General features: G+C 46.2%; 2 protein-coding genes across 21 annotated transcripts in view; both read left to right on the top strand.

The window, feature by feature from the left end:
- The window catches only part of LOC120898562, a 242,014-nt gene that overhangs the window by 131,512 nt on the left and 92,446 nt on the right, over positions 1 to 18,056 (top strand). The window lies entirely within an intron of this gene.
- Positions 1 to 18,056, top strand: part of LOC120898558 (nuclear hormone receptor FTZ-F1) — a 121,856-nt gene that overhangs the window by 95,047 nt on the left and 8,753 nt on the right. For all 17 annotated transcript variants that reach the window (XM_040304575.1, XM_040304567.1, XM_040304569.1 and 14 more), the window contains 3 exons: positions 10,559 to 10,806; positions 10,892 to 11,256; positions 12,065 to 12,263. In XM_040304575.1, the coding sequence (XP_040160509.1) occupies positions 10,559 to 10,806; positions 10,892 to 11,256; positions 12,065 to 12,263 (812 nt within the window). The remainder of the gene's footprint in view (positions 1 to 10,558; positions 10,807 to 10,891; positions 11,257 to 12,064; positions 12,264 to 18,056) is intronic.

Here is an 18,056-nt window from a genome sequence, read left to right as displayed (position 1 = left end):
TGCGTGTGATTTTGTTTTTTTTTTTCGTTCTTCGTGAGTAGTAATTTTCCATGGATCATTTACGGGTATCAGAGTTAGGTGACAAGTAAACAAAGGGCAAGAGACAAGAGGTGATAAACAGATGATTTTGATATCATGTTTAGCGGGTTTTAAGGGCTTTGTGGTTGTTGAATCGTCGCTCCACTAAATAATCTAAGCCCTTGTGTGCCAAACTGATTCCATTCCATTAGGAATTTCCAATGGGAATTTTCAATCGAATTTCCAATTTCCAATGTGTCTGTCTAAATAGGATGCTATGGAGTCCAATTCTCATCTTATAAAGTTAATTTCACATTAGAAAGAGTCAAGAAAGTATCCCACAGCTATGAGATAAACCCTGTATTGAGAAAGTATTTTCTACAAACTACCGGGCTTCTCCATGACCCTGATAGAAATGTACAAAATGGTGCTCATTGTAATTGTCTGTGCAATATTTTGACACAAAAGTAAAAATAAACGTTCTAGGATAGTTTTTGTTCCATAAACACATACTTTTGCCATCTTTTTCAAACATGTTGTTGGTAAAATCGATTTCATAGCTATAAGCGACTTAAACTTCTTTTGGTTTTTCACCCACGTGTGAAGATCCAATTAACCACATGTTGCATGAGGCCTTACGTACGAAAACATTTTCTTAAGCTACCACAGTGCCCTGTTTAACATTTGAGTTCACTCTCAATAGTACATCTTCTTCCATTGCTGTTCGATCTTCACTCCACGACAAACGAAACGCATTAGCGACACTCGCTGAGGTGTGAAATATGTGTGGTTGTGTGTGTGTTTGTGTGTGTGCACAACCCTAGTTGAGCAACCAGCAATATTGGCAGCATCAGCAAGCAGTCGTCAAACCCCTTGATGCCATTACCGATCTTTCACCGATCTTACATATATTATACAATATTTTACCCGCCGCGATGCGTATTGGCAAAACCCGATAGACGGAGGGGGCTGCACCAGACGCGGAACTGCCGGTGCACTTCCCTCCTCTCGGAAAGTGTTTGATGCTCATTAAAAAACGCACCACAGTGTCGTCCGGCGACGGTGTACCGTGCGGGGCTTCAGAAACTTCACAAACGAGTGCGAAGAAGCGCCCATTGCACAATGCACTTCGGCGGAGCTATTTGCGGCGAAGCTTCAAACACACCGTCACACACACAGTCTCATCTAGGCGAGAGGAAGATCCATAAAGTTTTAAACGCGTGTGCTGCTGCTGTTTGCTCGCTGATGGATTGCAGTTTTGCAATTATGTGTGCCGTGTTGCATACTTGTTTGCTGTTTTCTCGTACTCTCTCACTTAGCGGCCTGTCATCAACCGACCTGTGGGGAGGGGGAGTGTTGGTTGTCGATGAAGATCTTCCTTCGCACGTCGTGTAGGAGAGTGTAGCTTTACTTTCGTAAAATGTTCGACTTTTCAGCAAACGGTTGTACCAGGGGGGCTCGATTATTTACACCATTTCAATTGTATTAATCAACGAACAGGCCCGAAAAGCAGAACGCATTCCAGGTGTGAGGTACGATGTGCCCGGATGGTGCCCCACATTTGTGCCGATGTTTGTTGATTCAGTAAACGGTGCCATCGTAATCGACATCGGTCACGTACCGGTGCGGTGGTGGTGTGTATGTCATTTGCTAATGACATTAGCGAACCGAACGACAACGCGCGGCTGTCATTTTGGAAGGGCGCGAAATTGTCGGAACGGGCTTACGGGTGAGAGTGAATGTGTGTCCGCTCACGTGTGTGTGTGTGTGCTAGCTACCAACAAATTCATCCGATTACATAAGAGCTGAACGTTTTGTTTGACTTTGAGGTTTCCACTCGCGCCATGTTTTGCTGCTGCTCCACACCTCGAACGATCTTCTCGCTTGATCGATCTTTTGCTCAATCGGTGTTCGTTTTCGGGTTGTGCTACTGACAGCAAGCCACGGTGAGGCCAAATTAATTTGGACGTTTCTCATCTCACCTCGAAAGCTCATCATCATTACACAGCTGATCGCAGCGGCTCGAGCGTTCGATCGATCACATCCATAATTCGATGTTTGATCGACCAATTGGGAAATTGAATGGTGTGGGCCAGCGTACCCCGGGGCTCAAGTTTTTTCCGTGGCATTGGCCCACTGGTGGTGAAGAAATTATTCACGCACGACTCGCCAACCATCTCCAAATTAGCCGGAGTCGCAGCTTGACGCAATGCTAACGAAAGCCAGCGGATTCGAGATTGGCAATTGAGATGAAGTATGGCGATGGAGATGCAAAAACAAAAAAAAAGGTTCTAAAACAACCGCCAGGCGTCATTAAGAAAGGTTGCCAAATAGCAGAATTGGATGTGCAAGATGGAATGATTTGCCAACTGAAGATCATCGGTGTTTCGACAGTTTGCCTGCTGGCTGCTTTTGTGGTTTCTTTTATTGCTCCCGATCGTGAGATGTTTGCTCACATTTTCTTTCTTTGCTGTACTTTTGGGAATAATTTTGTTTTCCACGAAATATGTTGCTCAAGAATTGCCAAACAATGAAGGAAAATATGAAGACACTTACATAAAAAAAAACTCAATTCTAACAGAAACTACGTCAAACTGTGTGTCCCTACACAACCGCGGCTCAGTTTTCAGTGCCAAGCACAAACACACGACTCACCGACGCCTTGCGTGACCCACCGCCACCATCTTCGGAAGCTTCGCGCTACTCGGTGGGTCTCGAAAATGTCATGCCGATAATAATGACAGTGTCGTGAATGGAACAGTCCGAGCGGGGCAAGAGGCGAGGGTGAATAGGTGTAAGAAGAAATGTGCTACAACCATGGCGCACGGGGATAGAGAGCACGGCACCCCGGCACTGCAAAGCAAACAAATGATACCACGCAACAACAACAACAAAAAGTAGACACAAATTGTGAATAAAACAAGAGGGGAAAAACAGCGACAACCCAAGAGGAGACGGTATTGATTTCAGCCACCTTGACCCAAATTCGGACCCACGGCTAGTAGCGTGTGGCGTTCATTAGAAGCTTCGCTTATAGCGATCGCGTTTCCAGCCACGGAACGTTTCGAATTTTCGTAACACTGTCTGGGGAGGGGGAGAAAAACAAATATATGCGTCGATTTTATAATGCGTAGGTTGTGAAATAATGTGTATTGCTAGCATTGATTAGTTAAAAAAATCCTAATTTACTAATAGGTTAAGCATAACAAACCGAAAATCCAAAACAACATTCTCACAAAGCTACCAACACGAAACCCCTGTTGCATTTCTAACGTTTCGCTTTTTCCTCTCAAATTACCACCACCGAGTGCGGTGCAAGTGCAACTGGATGACATTGAATGGTGGTCAAACGCTGGCTGGAGCGTCGTTTCCTCCAGGAACTCAACCACTGCAAGAAGGTCGGAAAAGTTGTCGGTCTGAGTCAACCGGGACGCTGCAAGCAATGAGTGGAGTGCTCTTTTTCGCCCCCAACCGATCGCATGCTGCCCCGTACTCGCATCGACAGTTTGCATTGCTAAGCGTCGTGTGTACGCTGTTGGTTTGTGTCAGCTCGGCACACACTACATGCCCCAGTAGCCGCAGGGTGCAGCCCGTGTGACGTTGTCGCCGAGAATTGCGAAACATAAGCCGCTCGTTTGCTGGCAGGAGAGGGAAAGAAAGAGCGAACTGGAGAAGGAACCAGAGCGAGAGAAAGAGAGGGAGTGTAGAGCCACCAAGATAGTGAGCAGGGCGAGAAAGGGCGAAACTGGTTGGCCGCGCATGTTTAAGATGCTGCGGACGGACCGATCCCATTATGTGGTGGAATGAAAAGTGAATTCACAACATGTGTGTTGAGCAATCGGTATCCACGCAGAGTGGAAAGCAAACACATCTGAAATCGATAGACTTGCCCACTTAACTGATTTGTAATAGAGGTTTTTTTTCATGGGTTTAAAGTAGTATCGTTATTCGTTTTTAATTGCTGGTTGCTTTTCATATCGAAGCTACAGATTTGTCACAAGCTTTGATGCAAACTGTAACGCTGTGGAACAGAATAGGTTAATCCCTTGCCATGTTGTTTATATGCTGCTACAAACCTCAATCTGTTGGAACGATCTCATAGTGTCGCGTCAAGTGCTTGGGTTTGTATACGTTTAGTCATGAGTTCGAGCCCCGTTTGAGTGGAATTGGATGGGAGTTTTCTACAATCAAATTTAGATTCATTTGTTGAATAATAATTAGTTCTAATTCAACATTTATTTAGTTCATTACTTGTTAATGGAAAAGTAATAAGGCTACATGTGTCAACTGAATGATTTAAAAAAAAAATTAATTAGAGAATATTTCTCTCTATTTTGTCTGATAACACTTTCTAGGGTACTTACTCAATCCTTTCCTCTCATTGTTTTACTATTTTAATGCTTTTTTACGCATTCAACAATTCAATAGAAATGCACACATACAACAGAAACAAAATTATTATTTAATCAACGATCTTCTGCGTCACCGTACCGACGGGAAGAATCCTTCACAACGGCAAACGCCGCCACACAAAGCCAAACGGCAGCTCCGTTCGGTGTACAATACCCGGAAAACTCCTTCCTAGCCAGCAGCCAAAACCGCTTTATAGAAACCTAATAACGCAGCCCCGGCCATAGTGGCGTACAAAATAAATAACACCCTAATTACATTACCACCCCGTGGGTGGTGCGTTGAAGGCTGCAGCATCCCGTCTTCCAGCATCTCTAAGGTCGGCTCGAGAAAAGAAGAAGGAAAAGAAAGAAACAACAACAAAAAACTCCCAAGACACATCTCCAGATGTTGGCGCACGCCGCCACCGACAAACCGTGCCAGTGCGCCGCCTTGACATTGGCCCAGATATGTGCCCAGTGTGCCCGGGGGGCCCGAGGGCCGACCGCGCAATTTCTCTCTTCTATTACCGACGCTGGTAATAGTCCCAGTGCGTCCCCCCCCCCCCCCATCGTCTCCCGGCGTCGAGGGGCGGGATTGCCTCCGTAGACGCGGAAAATCGTGACGCGAACTGGTGGAGAGGAAGAGAAAGGGAAGTGAATACCGCCAGTCGCGTCTCTCCCTGGTTTTTTTTCTATCGTGACATTGGCGTACTTCCCCGAACGCGGGGAACGCGGGGTATGAAGTAATAGAGTTAACTATTAATCATCGTTAGTTTTCCTTTTCGCCCGGTGTTCGCTTTTCTCTATGCCAATTCGTATGCACAGTGGTGTGGTGGAGGAGCATCGAGAAGGGGTGGAGTGGAATAGGAATGGGGGGAGGGAGGGGGGCAATAGTTTTCTTTCTCTCTATTTGCTTCGGCTCTTCTCGCCGCGTTGCTTTGCCGGCGGCCGGAGGATGGTAATGAAAGTGAAAATTCCACCGCCAGCACTATTATGCAGCAGCGCTCGGTCGGTCCCGCGGGGGGCGCGTTGTGAATTTGCCGTTATGCAGCTGCAGTGGATGCAGCTTTGGCTTTGACCTTGCGATCTATTTTAGCGATCGTATGGGTTGTGCACGATCGGGCGGTTTTTTAGTTTTTAATTTTATTTACAAACTGAAATTTAGAAATTATTGCATTGCATTGAATTGGCTGGCGGGAAAAATGCATCCAATTTATGCATTTCCATTACTTGGTTTAATGGTAATAGCACAACGCGACATGTTCCATTTTGTGCCACGCTCGGGTGTCAATATTTATGTATCAGTTTCATAATAAACTCTGAAAGCCGTTCGACTGGCGCCCTTTAATGAACTTTGTGCATTAGAGCAGTCGGCCAAACGAGACGCAAGTGCCGCTTAGTTTCGATTAGTATGACCCGGTGCAACACACTCACACACATCCATTACCATTTTCTCCCTGTCCATTTCGAGACAATTCATTCGCTTGCAAATCAATTTGCTGCACTACTCTCCCCCTCCCCGAACCGGGCGCGTTTTGGCTGGCTCAATTTCTTGCCAGCCATTTTTGAGACCGTACATTGTGTGTTCGCACTGTTGTGATTTCTTCGTCACTTTAATAAACCACCAAGTCACCTACCGACCCAATCTCCGCAAAAGCCACAACAAAAGAATCTCACCACTTGGGAAACAACCACCATCACACCATGCAATCGGGGTGGACAACTCTGGCGGAGTAGTTTGTGGTTGTGTCTCTCGATTGTGGGTCACGCCGCGACGCCGTACGCGATGACTGCCCAAGACCCAGCGCTCTAGGGGGTTCTAATTCAATTACTCGGCGTGTGCGTATGTGTGCCTGTGTGTGTGTGTATTACGGCAACATACGGCAAGCCTAATGTGAAGTCGGCTAGGTTAAGCTCCAGATTATGGCAGGGCTCTAAGACAGGGCTGAGAACATACAATTGCAGGCGTGTTTGGACCACTGCTCGCTGTGGTCATTGTTTACTGCCGGGCGTGGGTCATATTTAATTCAAGTCGTGCCTTTTTTATGCTCCTTTCCCTTTCCTCCCGTGGAGCATGTTGTACACGTCGTCTCCGTATCATAAACAATAACACGGTCGTTCGCGCGCGTTTGGGAAGGCAAAAAGCGTTGTGATTGCAGCTCTCGACGACTTGCAGTCAAAACACAGTTGCCGATGACGCGTAGCGCGTTCAAAACTGACGAAACGGCGAGATTTTGACCAGCGGGACATTACGGGACGGGTGCAAATCTGGAGATTCGTAACATCGTTTTCACTCTCCATACATTCATCCAGCGTTACTTACTTAGGCGCCGGCGTGTAATTTATTTCCCATTGGCATGCTGTTGTTGTTTTTTACGACGCAATGCACCAGCCAGTGCGCGCGTGTGTGTGTGTTCTATTATGACCAAAACCCACCGTGGCACCTCCGTTCGTTCGTTCCGTTTTATGTTGTGCTTCGTTGCATAAGAACTGCACATGCAACACACCAGATAATGCCTGCAGCTTGTGCAATTTTTGGTGCAGTTTCACCCGAAATGAAACAAAAATAAATGGAACATCAACCGGAAAGCCTCCTTCCCCTCCCAGTCTTCCATCACTCAATTATGCATCTCATCTCTCCCTTGGAAAAAGGCCCAAAAGGGAGGATGATGGCAAAAATAGCCTTCGCACGTCTGGCTGACTGGCTGGCTGGCTGACTTTCTCCGCATTTCTCATTTTGCGTTCATTTCCTGTGCCGTCGCAGCACTGTCAAGCCTACGGCTTGGATGAAGGGATGCCTCCAGCCATCACAGCCACAGCAAATTGGGAGAGGGAGCGTCCAAATTAGCACGCGCTCAACCAAAACGGCGCATGAGAAGAACCTGAGGCGTAAAACACAGAACTCTTTCCTCCCCCCTTTTCGCATCGCGTTCCATCCTTTCAAAAACTCATCAACATATCCCGAGCATATCGTGTCCTCGTGCCGGCATCAACACCGCGACAATTCGCACTTTATGTGTTTTTTTTGCCCCCTTTTTTGGGTGGTAGCAAGCAAAGTGCACGTGCAACAAGTCGGACCCGGCCCAGTGCTCGGTTCCAGCCCGGTAACCACCCGCACACAAACACTCGACAGGGATCGTGTTTTTTGTTTTTCCGTGAGTGCGGGAGACAACATAAAAAGATCATCCATCCCTGACACAGACATACACACACACAGACATCAGTCATTCCGTGTTGCTCCGTGTTTCGGTTTTTTGGTTCGGTTTTCCAATTTGGAGCTATTTTCGAAGCATAAAGTTTAATGATTGCAAAAGCCCCGTTAGCGGGCGCACACGAACGTGCCGGTTCGGCGCACATCTGGGTCAGCCAACGAAAAGTGCATGTCTGCATGTGCATTTGTAAAGGATGTGTCATGGAGGCGGGAAAAAAACAAAAGGAAGCGGGGGTCGCTGTCAGAAGTAAACCGAGCAACGTGCCGTAATTCTTCCCGTTTTTTTGGGGGGGAAAGTGTGCATCACTTTTTTGGGACGAGCAATTATAGGGATCGTTTTCTGTTGCAGCGAGTCAATGGTGAGCAAACCGTTAAACTAAAGAAACGCGGTTGACAAGCTACAAAACACAGGCAGCAAGGAAATAATTAAAATTATATTTGCAAGATTTTATTTGCATGTAAAAATAGGTTTGTAGAAATAGGTTCGTCGGAAAGTCGTAAACAATCATAAAATAAGGAATGGTTTTACATGGGTCGTTATTAATGTTTAAATTAATAAGCAAAACTGATGATCGAAATTAACATCGGAGCATGTCAGTCTGCGGTAAACTGCCTAATTGTTTGCCTTAAGCATTTGTCAGCAAAACTGGGTCACCAAGGAGCAATACGTTTATAACGGAACACAACCTGCAGCCCAGCAGTGTGTCAGCACCATTTCTTGACGACTTTTCCTCTTACTTTCCCTTTCTCTGTTAACCCACAACAACCCGAACGGTCCTCATGTTTGCTGTGAAGGAATTTAAACTACGTCTACGGCTTGTCTCTTCCGTTGATTAAATGAATAGCAAAGTGTGGAAACATTGCAAGAAGCTACCAAAAAAAAAAGCAAAAAAAAAACCTTCTCAAAATAAATACGCTGACACAGTCACCTTTATTGTTTAAGCGTCGCTGGTGAGCACTGTGTCGTTAGCTGCTTGTGTATGTGTTTAACCTTTTGCAGATAAAACAATAGACAAGGAAAGGGAAGAAAACGTTCGGCAAAATAGAGACAGTTTTATAACGGTTTCGATTTGGCATTGTAGAAAAAGTAAAAACTCTATCACAAAAAGCAACAAACAACGAACCCTTTGCGGGTCCATGCGTAAAATAGTGTGTTTGGAAAAAAATAAAACATTAAACAATTTTTAAACGCAAGTATAACGGTTAAAAGCACCGTAATTGTTTGCTAGAGGACTGTTTTGCTATGGCACAGTGTCCACATTCCGCACCGAAGCCAATGGTTCGGCGTCCGGAAGCGAACCGTTCTTTTGTGGGAAGTGAAGAGCAGAATGCACCGAAGACCGTTTGTGCGAATGTTATCATAACAAGCCGCTTTGATGATGGCTAATTGGCAGCTTCGAAATTATTTTTCCTTTTTTAAGCACACACACACACACACACACACACACACACACACACACACACACACACACACACACACACACACACACACACACACACACACACACACACACACACACACACACACACACACACACCTCATACGAAATGATGAAAAGTAACGTAAAACAACCACAGGCCCCAGGGGATCATATGGATGATTCCGGAAACAACAAAAAATGCGACAAACCGGGAAGTCGATTAATAGGTCGTCAGTGTGTATAAATTTGTCTTCTTACTCCTTTTTTTGGAGGGATCATTCTTCTTTTTGTGCGCTGGTACTGGTATCATTAAAATGGCACCACGATCGCGTTAATCGCGAGCGAAAGTGGCGTGCTGTCGCGGAACGGCTGCCACGAAACTGTGACAACATCACCTGCCAGTTGGGGCGACCCGTTGCGCAATCGAATGGACAACGAGCGTTTTGAGTGAAACGATTATCGAAACTACTTTCTGAAGTGTGTTTTAGCTCAGAAGGATATGTATTTTTATATTTTCAATTTTAAGGGATCGTCTAACAGACACACAGTTAGATATGATCTTGTCTAATAACGGTCCTTGGCGTCCGTCTGGCGGCTATCTTTTGGGGGTAAAATATGTCGGCCCCACCGAAAAAAGAAAAAGAAGAAGCCAAAACTGCATCCCGCGCTCGATCGTGAGAACGGAGGTAGGCATTCTACAAAAAATATCAAATCATGTTGTAAAAGAAAAACGGATCCCTACGGAAAAGATTTAATAACCCCCTTGGGTGTGTGTGGGGAAGAACTTTACAAAAACTGGGCAGCTCGGCAATCCCTCAGTTGGTTGAGGAAGACAGGGAGGGAGGTTGAAAGATCCTTCTCCGTAAACAATGGCCATTTGTTGCATCTCGCAAGCGTCTAAGCGCAGGGCGTTGTCCCCGCTCACTGCAACAGCGCGAGCACATTCTTCCCGGAAGGTAACGGTTACAAAGAATCGGGGGGGGGGGGGGTGATGCACCCCGTCAACGTTTTTTTTCGATTTCTGTTCTTCCCGTTTTCTACCGTTCGAAGTTAAAACGATGTTTGAAGCAAGCGATGTTTAGGGAAAGAAGATTGTGATCTTTTTGGCAGAAGTTGCGCTTAAAAACAAAACATAAAAAATTGCAGAATGCCCAAAAGGGACTAAGGCTGGATTTCCAGGAATGAAGGGATTGTTGCAAAAAGACAAAAAAAAAAACAGATATCATCTTTCCCTTATGCCAAACATCCCGTTAGAATTAGTTTTGCCATTCTTTTTTGTGCTCTCCCCAGTCCTCGTTTGACCTACTTCGCACAACAAATGTGTTTCTTGTGCTGTGGAGCAGCATTGGGGCATTTTCTACGGTTCATACTGAGGAACTGCCACACTTCTAACGCATCCCCATACCACGTACATTCTAGAACCCATTTCATCCATATTGGTTTTATTAATAACATTTCTACAATCTTTTTCCCCCCTTTCTTTCTCTCTCTCTCCCTCTCTTCCCGGGCACTGGCAGCCGTGCGAGCCGACAGGATGCGCGGCGGCCGAAACAAGTTCGGGCCCATGTACAAGCGGGACCGGGCGCGGAAGCTGCAGATCATGCGCCAGCGGCAGCTCGCCCTCCAGGCGCTGCGTGGCTCGATCGGCGGCGGCGTCGGCATCGGTACGCTCGGTTCGGACGGCGTTTCGCCCCAATTGCAGGGTCTCGATTACCACCAGCCGTACTCGAGCATGCACATCAAGCAGGAAATCCAGATACCGCAGGTAAGTAGGCGATCAGTAGGTGTGCCAACCTAGGTCAGGATGATGGCTGTACATTAACGCATTGCTCCTTTCTTCTGCTCCGCAGGTCTCATCGCTCACGTCATCGCCGGATAGCTCGCCGAGCCCGATCGCGATCGCACTCGGCCAGGTTAATCCGCAGACGACGATATCGCTCAGCAGCACCGGAGTCGGCGGCAACGGTGGTGGTGGTGGTGGCGGCGGCGGCGGTGGCGGCGGCAACGGTGGTGGCAGCAATGGGTCCGGTGCCGGCACCGGCAGCTCCAACTCGAACAGCGCCACCAACATCCAGAACCCACTGTCCGACTCGAAGCTGTGGATGAGCGCCAACTCGACGACCGCCTCGCCCCACTCGCTCAGCCCGAAGGCGTTCAGCTTCGACTCGAATCCCACCAGCACGGCCGACTCCGGCAACCCGGCCGACACCCTAAGGCTAGTGTCTTTTTGCTTGCTTTGTTTTATGCTTCCCTTATCCAACCCACTGTGTGTCTTGTCACAGGATGATTCTGTCACTAACCGTTATGGTTCCTTTATGTTTTTAGAGATTGCAAAAGCAAATGTGCCAAGAAAATACTATCCCACAGTTGCAACAAGTGTTCATGTATTTGATGGATTGGTATACAGTTTTTGATTGGAAGAACAGAGCAGATGAACTGTTCAAGTTTTCTAAAATGTTTCTAAAGCAGCTTTCATGTACTTTTGCATATTTTTCTTACTTCATTTGTTAAACTGCTAATTCATCAATGTGTTCCAATGATTTTAATCTTATTTTCTAATTTATATGTTCTTACTGTTTTGTAAATACTATTCTATTATTTTAACTTTTTAATCTATTTTAATTTGTAAAAAAACAGTCCTTTTCCACTTCTGTTATGTATATATTTATGTTTAATTGAAATTGGTTTTGGATAATTTAACTTGTGATATGTAACACTAACACATAACTATTACCACGAGCAGCATTAATTAATAGTTTTTTTCTCTCTCTTTCTCTGTTTCTCTGTAATTCTTGTTGAACGTCCTGTTTCATCCTGTTCCCGCAATCTCCCGCAATCTGGAATCGTTCCCCCAAACACTGCACAAAAACACAACACGATCGTGCGACAAACAAAAATATTGTGTAACATGGCACTTTCGTTCTTCAAACAATTCACACACACACACCCACACCAACACACTGGACACCACCTGATGCCCGCAAAATTACGCTTTCCCGGCCCGTGAAATTCACCATCTCCAGGGTATCGCCGATGATCCGCGAGTTCGTCCAGTCGATCGACGATCGCGAATGGCAGACGTCGCTGTTCTCGCTGCTCCAGAGCCAGTCCTACAATCAGTGCGAGGTCGACCTGTTCGAGCTGATGTGCAAAGTATTAGACCAAAATCTGTTCTCCCAGGTCGATTGGGCGCGAAATACGATATTCTTCAAGGATTTGAAGGTAAGTGGTGCAGGGGGCGGGATTGTATTTACGGATAGCAAAACAGAAAAAAACGAAAGTGTGTATGGTTGATCGTAAAACATTTTGCACTTACAAAGCTGGCAACAACTTTTTGCGTTGTAGCAAAAACGGGGGGACATCATGTTGCGAGAAGAACCAGCAAACAAAAAAATGTACCCACACACACATGTACAAGAGCAGCTAAAACAAATCACCTCTCACAAGCTCACTCTCAATTTCCGTCGGTGACCTACTTGTGAAGCTGAGCCGAACCATGCTGTGTGCACCGAAAGTTGAATGAATAAAAGCGGACCCCAACGCACAATAAACCAACGAAACAAACAAAAAAAATGGCAAAACGCACACTTACGCACACGTGTGGACACGCTGGGGATGAAAAGAGGGTTGGTCGGTCAGTCGGTCCATTAGTGTGGACTCAAAAATAACGTCGTCAAAAAAAAGCGACGCGGGGCCATCTCGCAAGAAAAATGAATTTTCAAATGGCAGCAGCGAGCTCCCCTTCCAATCGCGTGTGTCTTGCCAGACCACCACCACCACCCCGTGCTGTTTCTTATGCGTTTCCATGTGTGCGAATACGTTCAATGAGGCATGTGTGAGTGTGTCAGGGGGGTAGTTTTTTTTGCTTGCACTGTACACGCACTCTGGCTTTTGCAGAACCTGAGTAAAAGAATGGTGCCACTTATGCAGTGCCACACCACCATCACACAGCAAGCAAGCAAGCAATAGGGAACGGAAAGGGGTTGGGCCCCCGTGCCACGCTGTGCCGAGATGGACACAATGTTGTCCGGCAGCTCTGAAGGGGGAGGGGGGTTTGTTGGAGGGTTGTATGTTTATTACTTTTTGCGCTGTAAATTGTTGCTTGCGTGTTGTAGGTTGGGGTTTGGTGTTTTGTTTTGCACTTACCACGGTTTAGTCCGTCGTACGTTTGGGTGGGAGTTGCAGAAATCTCTACTACAAATGGTTACAATGGTTAGGCATGGAACAGAAAGACACAGTAGGCACAAAGTAGGTGTGTGATCGAGAGGGGAGTTATGATCAATCTAAGATCGGAAAGGTTCAACCTGTTTTAGTGTCCGAGCGTGTCCGTTGGTATGTAAATTATTTCCGAAATTCTGGGCACGATGCAAGAATGTAGCCAATGATGCAATGTTCGAAGTATCGGAAACGATGTAGTACTGATTTTACTTCAACATTCTCTGCCGCTGCTATAGCGCAATCATCAAGAGGCCAACCTAATGCACCACAGGTCATGCGATCAAATCCAAGCCAGACCCGGTTTTAACACTCACAAAATTCCTTTTCATTTCTTCACTTGTTTTCAGTAGATTTCGGAATAATTTGTAAATTGAAGTATTAAGATATGTAAAATTTTAGATAACTTGATTCATCATACGCATTTTTATCCTAAAACTAATCGACTTTCACGAATTACGTCAGATTTTGCGTGATAAACGAGACTGATGTCTTGATTCGTTCCTCTGCATTAGGTATGTTTTTGTAATTGCTACTAAATAGTGCAATCCTTCCCTAATTGTGATGTCAGTCCCACAGGACCGATAGGTTGCGAAAGAGATTTTATTTAGAAAAATGGCATTTCAACGGTACATTATTACTAAGATCTCAACAATACTCCAATCATTTCTACTTCAAATAACAAAATACTCATAGTTTCCACATGGCAGTTCATTAAGAGATGTAGGTCAATCAAGAGTTGAACGGTAACACACACCACATGTGACGAGGATTACATGAGAGAGTTCCCCCCAAATAAAAAAAACACACACACATGTTCCAAAAGTACCCAAAAACTGCCAACAGCACCCTTTGCACCCTTCGGAGGAGTCGTTAGTGTACAGCTTAGTGTACGTTGCCATAATAAAAAAAACCCTCACATCACCATGGAGTGCGCTCTCTAATGAGCCCTCATTTCGAGTTCTGTTTCCATGGCGGTGAAGATAACTTGTTGGATGTGTGTCTGTCTGCACACTGTACACGTACATCTCCGTACGTACGTTGACAAGCGGATGGAGGAGAGGGGCATAAATTCGTACCCGAAACCAATTGCCAATCCGGTGCCGGGCTAGCTGCTGCCCTTTCGGACAAACCATGGTTAGGGACAGACCATTACAGAGAGCGAAGAAGCGATCCACTACCGACAACCGAGACACTGCAACCGTTTAGCGTAACATCGGTCGGCTCATCATTAACAGCGTGTTTAGTACCATGTGTGTGTGTGCGTTTGGTGTTTCGTTACCTCCGTCAGAATGCTTCCAAATTCCACACAAACCCACTCCCTTCCCCTGCTCGGGCGTGCCATTCCGGTTGAAGGAAATATCGAACAACCGTTTGCATTCGATGATTGCCAATCGGCGAACGCTAAAAATGCGTTACAAGTGCAATAGAGCGTTGGCGCAAAGCCCCCTCTAAGTGTGTTTCTCTCGCTCTCGAAATAAAGAGAAACAGCGAGAACCAGCAAGAATGTGTTGTGCTGGGGCAAAAGTTTCACTTTTCATCGGTAAAACCGGGCGAAGAAACACTTCCTCTCGCGAACCCTTTTAAGCGACCCCTGCAATTGGGTTCGCTTTCCGCAATGATCGAACCGGCTCACTCGGCACGGTTTATTCCATAGTGCTAGATCGGTGTCTAAAAAGGAGGTAGCAAAGGGAAGGAATTAGAGAATGAATTGCTGCCGCGCGGGGTGAGGTGGAACGGTAGAACCGGACGGTCGGAAAATGCATTTCTTGCATCGTGCTTGCACCATCAGCATCGCGTAAATGTACTCGCGTGAGCACGAATAAAGCCGGGCCAGAGAACGTGTTTCGCACGCGGGGTTTTCGCACGGTGGTTTGTCAGGTGGGAGCCGATTCCGGCTCGCACACACATTCGGCACCGGGCCTGGCCTGGGTCTTTGGTGCCGAGGAAGTGGATTAGATTTAAAAATAAAGGCCCCCCGTCTACCGAACCCGTTACTGCGAAAGTATTTTACATTGCAAGCGTGCTGTGACGGGAAGGGTAGATAGTTAAATCCATCCACCATCACCCTCATGCTGGAATGCGCCCCGTGTGTGTGTCCCGTGTGTATGTGTGTGTTTTTGTACGCAGATATGTGCACGCTTGCGTGTTCTACATTATGTAATTGAATCGATTGAAGGTATTTAACCTAATTTCAGCTTCGTACTTCGCCTGCTCTCATTCTTTCCTTTCCCGTGCGCCCTTTGTAAGTGTCTCTTTCCTGCACGCTTCTTCCGGTTGCTAGGGAAGACGTTCTGTAGTATGGCTTTTGGGGCTTTTTAGAAAAAGGAGAATAAAAAATCGACCGCCCTCCTGTTGAGTGTGGACTAGATTGATTGGTCGTTTGAACTTAACCTGAATTCGGAATTGCTTTGCAGGCTAGCTTTTTTGAAGGAACTATGGTTTTGGTTTACATATTTTGCGATGATTGTAAGCAACTATGGTTCTCATGATTTACATGTGTTGTAAATCTCCTTACTCTGACAAGACTGTGAATAAAAAGCTGTATGTCGTATACATAGCAACGCGGCTAGCAGCGTAAAGGATGTATTGTATCCTGGTCACGGCACCAAACGACGAGGAATTTATTAAATGAACAATTAGGACAAATAGGGGAAAAGTGGTATTCCAATGTAAATGAATCAAAATTAATGATACTTTTTATTCATCTAACATGCTTTTTTCGTATGTTATGTATGCTTCAGATGTACAGTGGCGAATTAATTTGAAGGCACGCCGGTTTTTGCTAGTATATTGACCAATATATTCCAAGTTTTTCAGGCTCACGAAATGGATAAAATTTGATGAAAAATGAAACAAGTTTTCTTGTTGTACAAATCCCACACAGGTATTCCATAAATTGTGTGAGTCACTGTAGCATGTATCGAAGACCTAATACCGGTTGAACGGTTTGTCAATGCAATAGCGCAACCATAGAAATGTGTGATCCTTTCAACCAAATCGATCTACACAGATCTTTTTAACGACAGGTCCTATCCACCCAACCAACGAAATCCAATCGCACCCCAGACTCTGGCCCCCAAACGGTGGACTTAATTTATGGCTGATTAATAATTCATCGTCCAGTCCCCCATCCCTCCCCAATCTCAATAGCTGCTGCTGTTGGTGGTGCATATTCTGTAACTAGTTTAATTTTGTTTTTCGTTGCTTTATCAACTGTGGTCCGCGCGGGTTTGGTGTGCAATCAATCCACCACACACAGACACAAACTTCAAAACCTCCCCACACCGTCGATTTGAGACAGCGTGCATTGTGTCTGGACCTTTTTGAAGCGCGCGAAGATGCGTAAAGACGCTTGAATCTCTCAACGAGTGTGCGCTAGCGCGATGGTTGCGTCGTTGTTGCGTCCTTTCCTTGCCAGAGCTTTCCCTTTCGGTTGTGGAACGCCTCGTCACACAGCGGCAACGAAAATCCGTGTCAAGGTTGCACGATTTCACCACCACCACCGCCATTGGCCCCGCTTGGCGGGGTTTCTTTTCTCTTCTTAGTACCAATATATATTTATTTATTTATTTTTTACCTTCTTTCGGAGCGCGTTGTGTTGCGTTATTGGAGCACGGGCTCGAGAGCACCCGCTGCTTTGCTGGGTGGCGCAAACGTGGAAGGCAAAGGAAGCTTGGGGCGCATCTCCGCGCGTCTTTTGGCCGGTGTTGCAAGTCTCGCGGGCAAAGTCGACTAAAATTAAACCATTTTCGGTGGATGTTAGGCGTTTGAAAGTTTGAAAGAAAAACAAACAAATCTTTACGCATATGCTGGGGAAGAACTGTTGCTGCAAAAACTCGGTGTAATAAATGCCAACGCAAAATGATCACCCAGACAGTGCTGGATCCCTGCAGTCTCCCATCGTTTGGGGTTCTCGAGCATGAAAGACAGAGGTGGCCACAGAGATCCGTAAATCAAAACCACATTCGTCTGATTTGGTGATTTATGCGCGTTCGGTCTGTGGCGCTTTACATGGCACGCGTTTGCGCGATCGCAAAGCGTGCGTCCCCAAGAGAGAGACGAAGCAGCAACTCCATCTCTGAATCTTCATCATCTGTTTTGCAATGCACCCCATCATTTAGTGCGTTTGCGTTTTCTGCTGCCAAAAATGGTCTTTTTCAAAACCGAAAAGAAGTGATTCAGTGTTCCTTTTTTTGTTGTTGCTTGCTGTTTTTGTCGCACAGTTTCGTAAATCTCTTTCCAAAGTGCTAAAATTAGAACGCACAAAGGCAGGCGCGCGTACTCGGGCCGTACTGCGGGGTGTGTGGAATGATCGAGAAATACGATCGGATTTAAGTCTGGCCCGATCGTTCGCCAAAGCTGCGGCTTACGGTGGTACTGGAAATCTCCGACACCATAATTACATGCACATTACATCGTCTCTCTTGGCCGACCGACAGTCGAAGGTCGCCGATCGACAGTTCGACCGGGCCGTCCCGAGTAGCGTTTTCGGAAGGACTGCTCCAGCATGGCATTGTCCCTCGCTTTGCACCGTTTTAGGTAGCCGATTAAATCGAACCCTGGACACTAAGACGACTGTCCGAGACTAAGGGCAGGAAGGGCTGTTGCAGAGTGGTTTGTTTACCAGCCCTACACGGTGGTAAATACGGCGGTCTCACGTTCGTTCGCTGTGTTCCGGTACGAACCAGTTCTCGTGTGCTGTTGTTCTCGAGCCGGTAGAATTATCGCTCCTGCCACCTGTCTCTATCTCTCGCTCTCCACCATTAGCGCTGCTATTGAGGGGAGAACGATTGATGA

The sequence above is a fragment of the Anopheles arabiensis genome, chromosome 2 (genome assembly GCF_016920715.1).
Source record: "Anopheles arabiensis isolate DONGOLA chromosome 2, AaraD3, whole genome shotgun sequence".
NCBI lineage: Eukaryota > Metazoa > Arthropoda > Insecta > Diptera > Culicidae > Anopheles > Anopheles arabiensis.
Note: the sequence above shows the minus strand (reverse complement) of the source record. Positions and strands in the feature narration are given on the sequence as shown.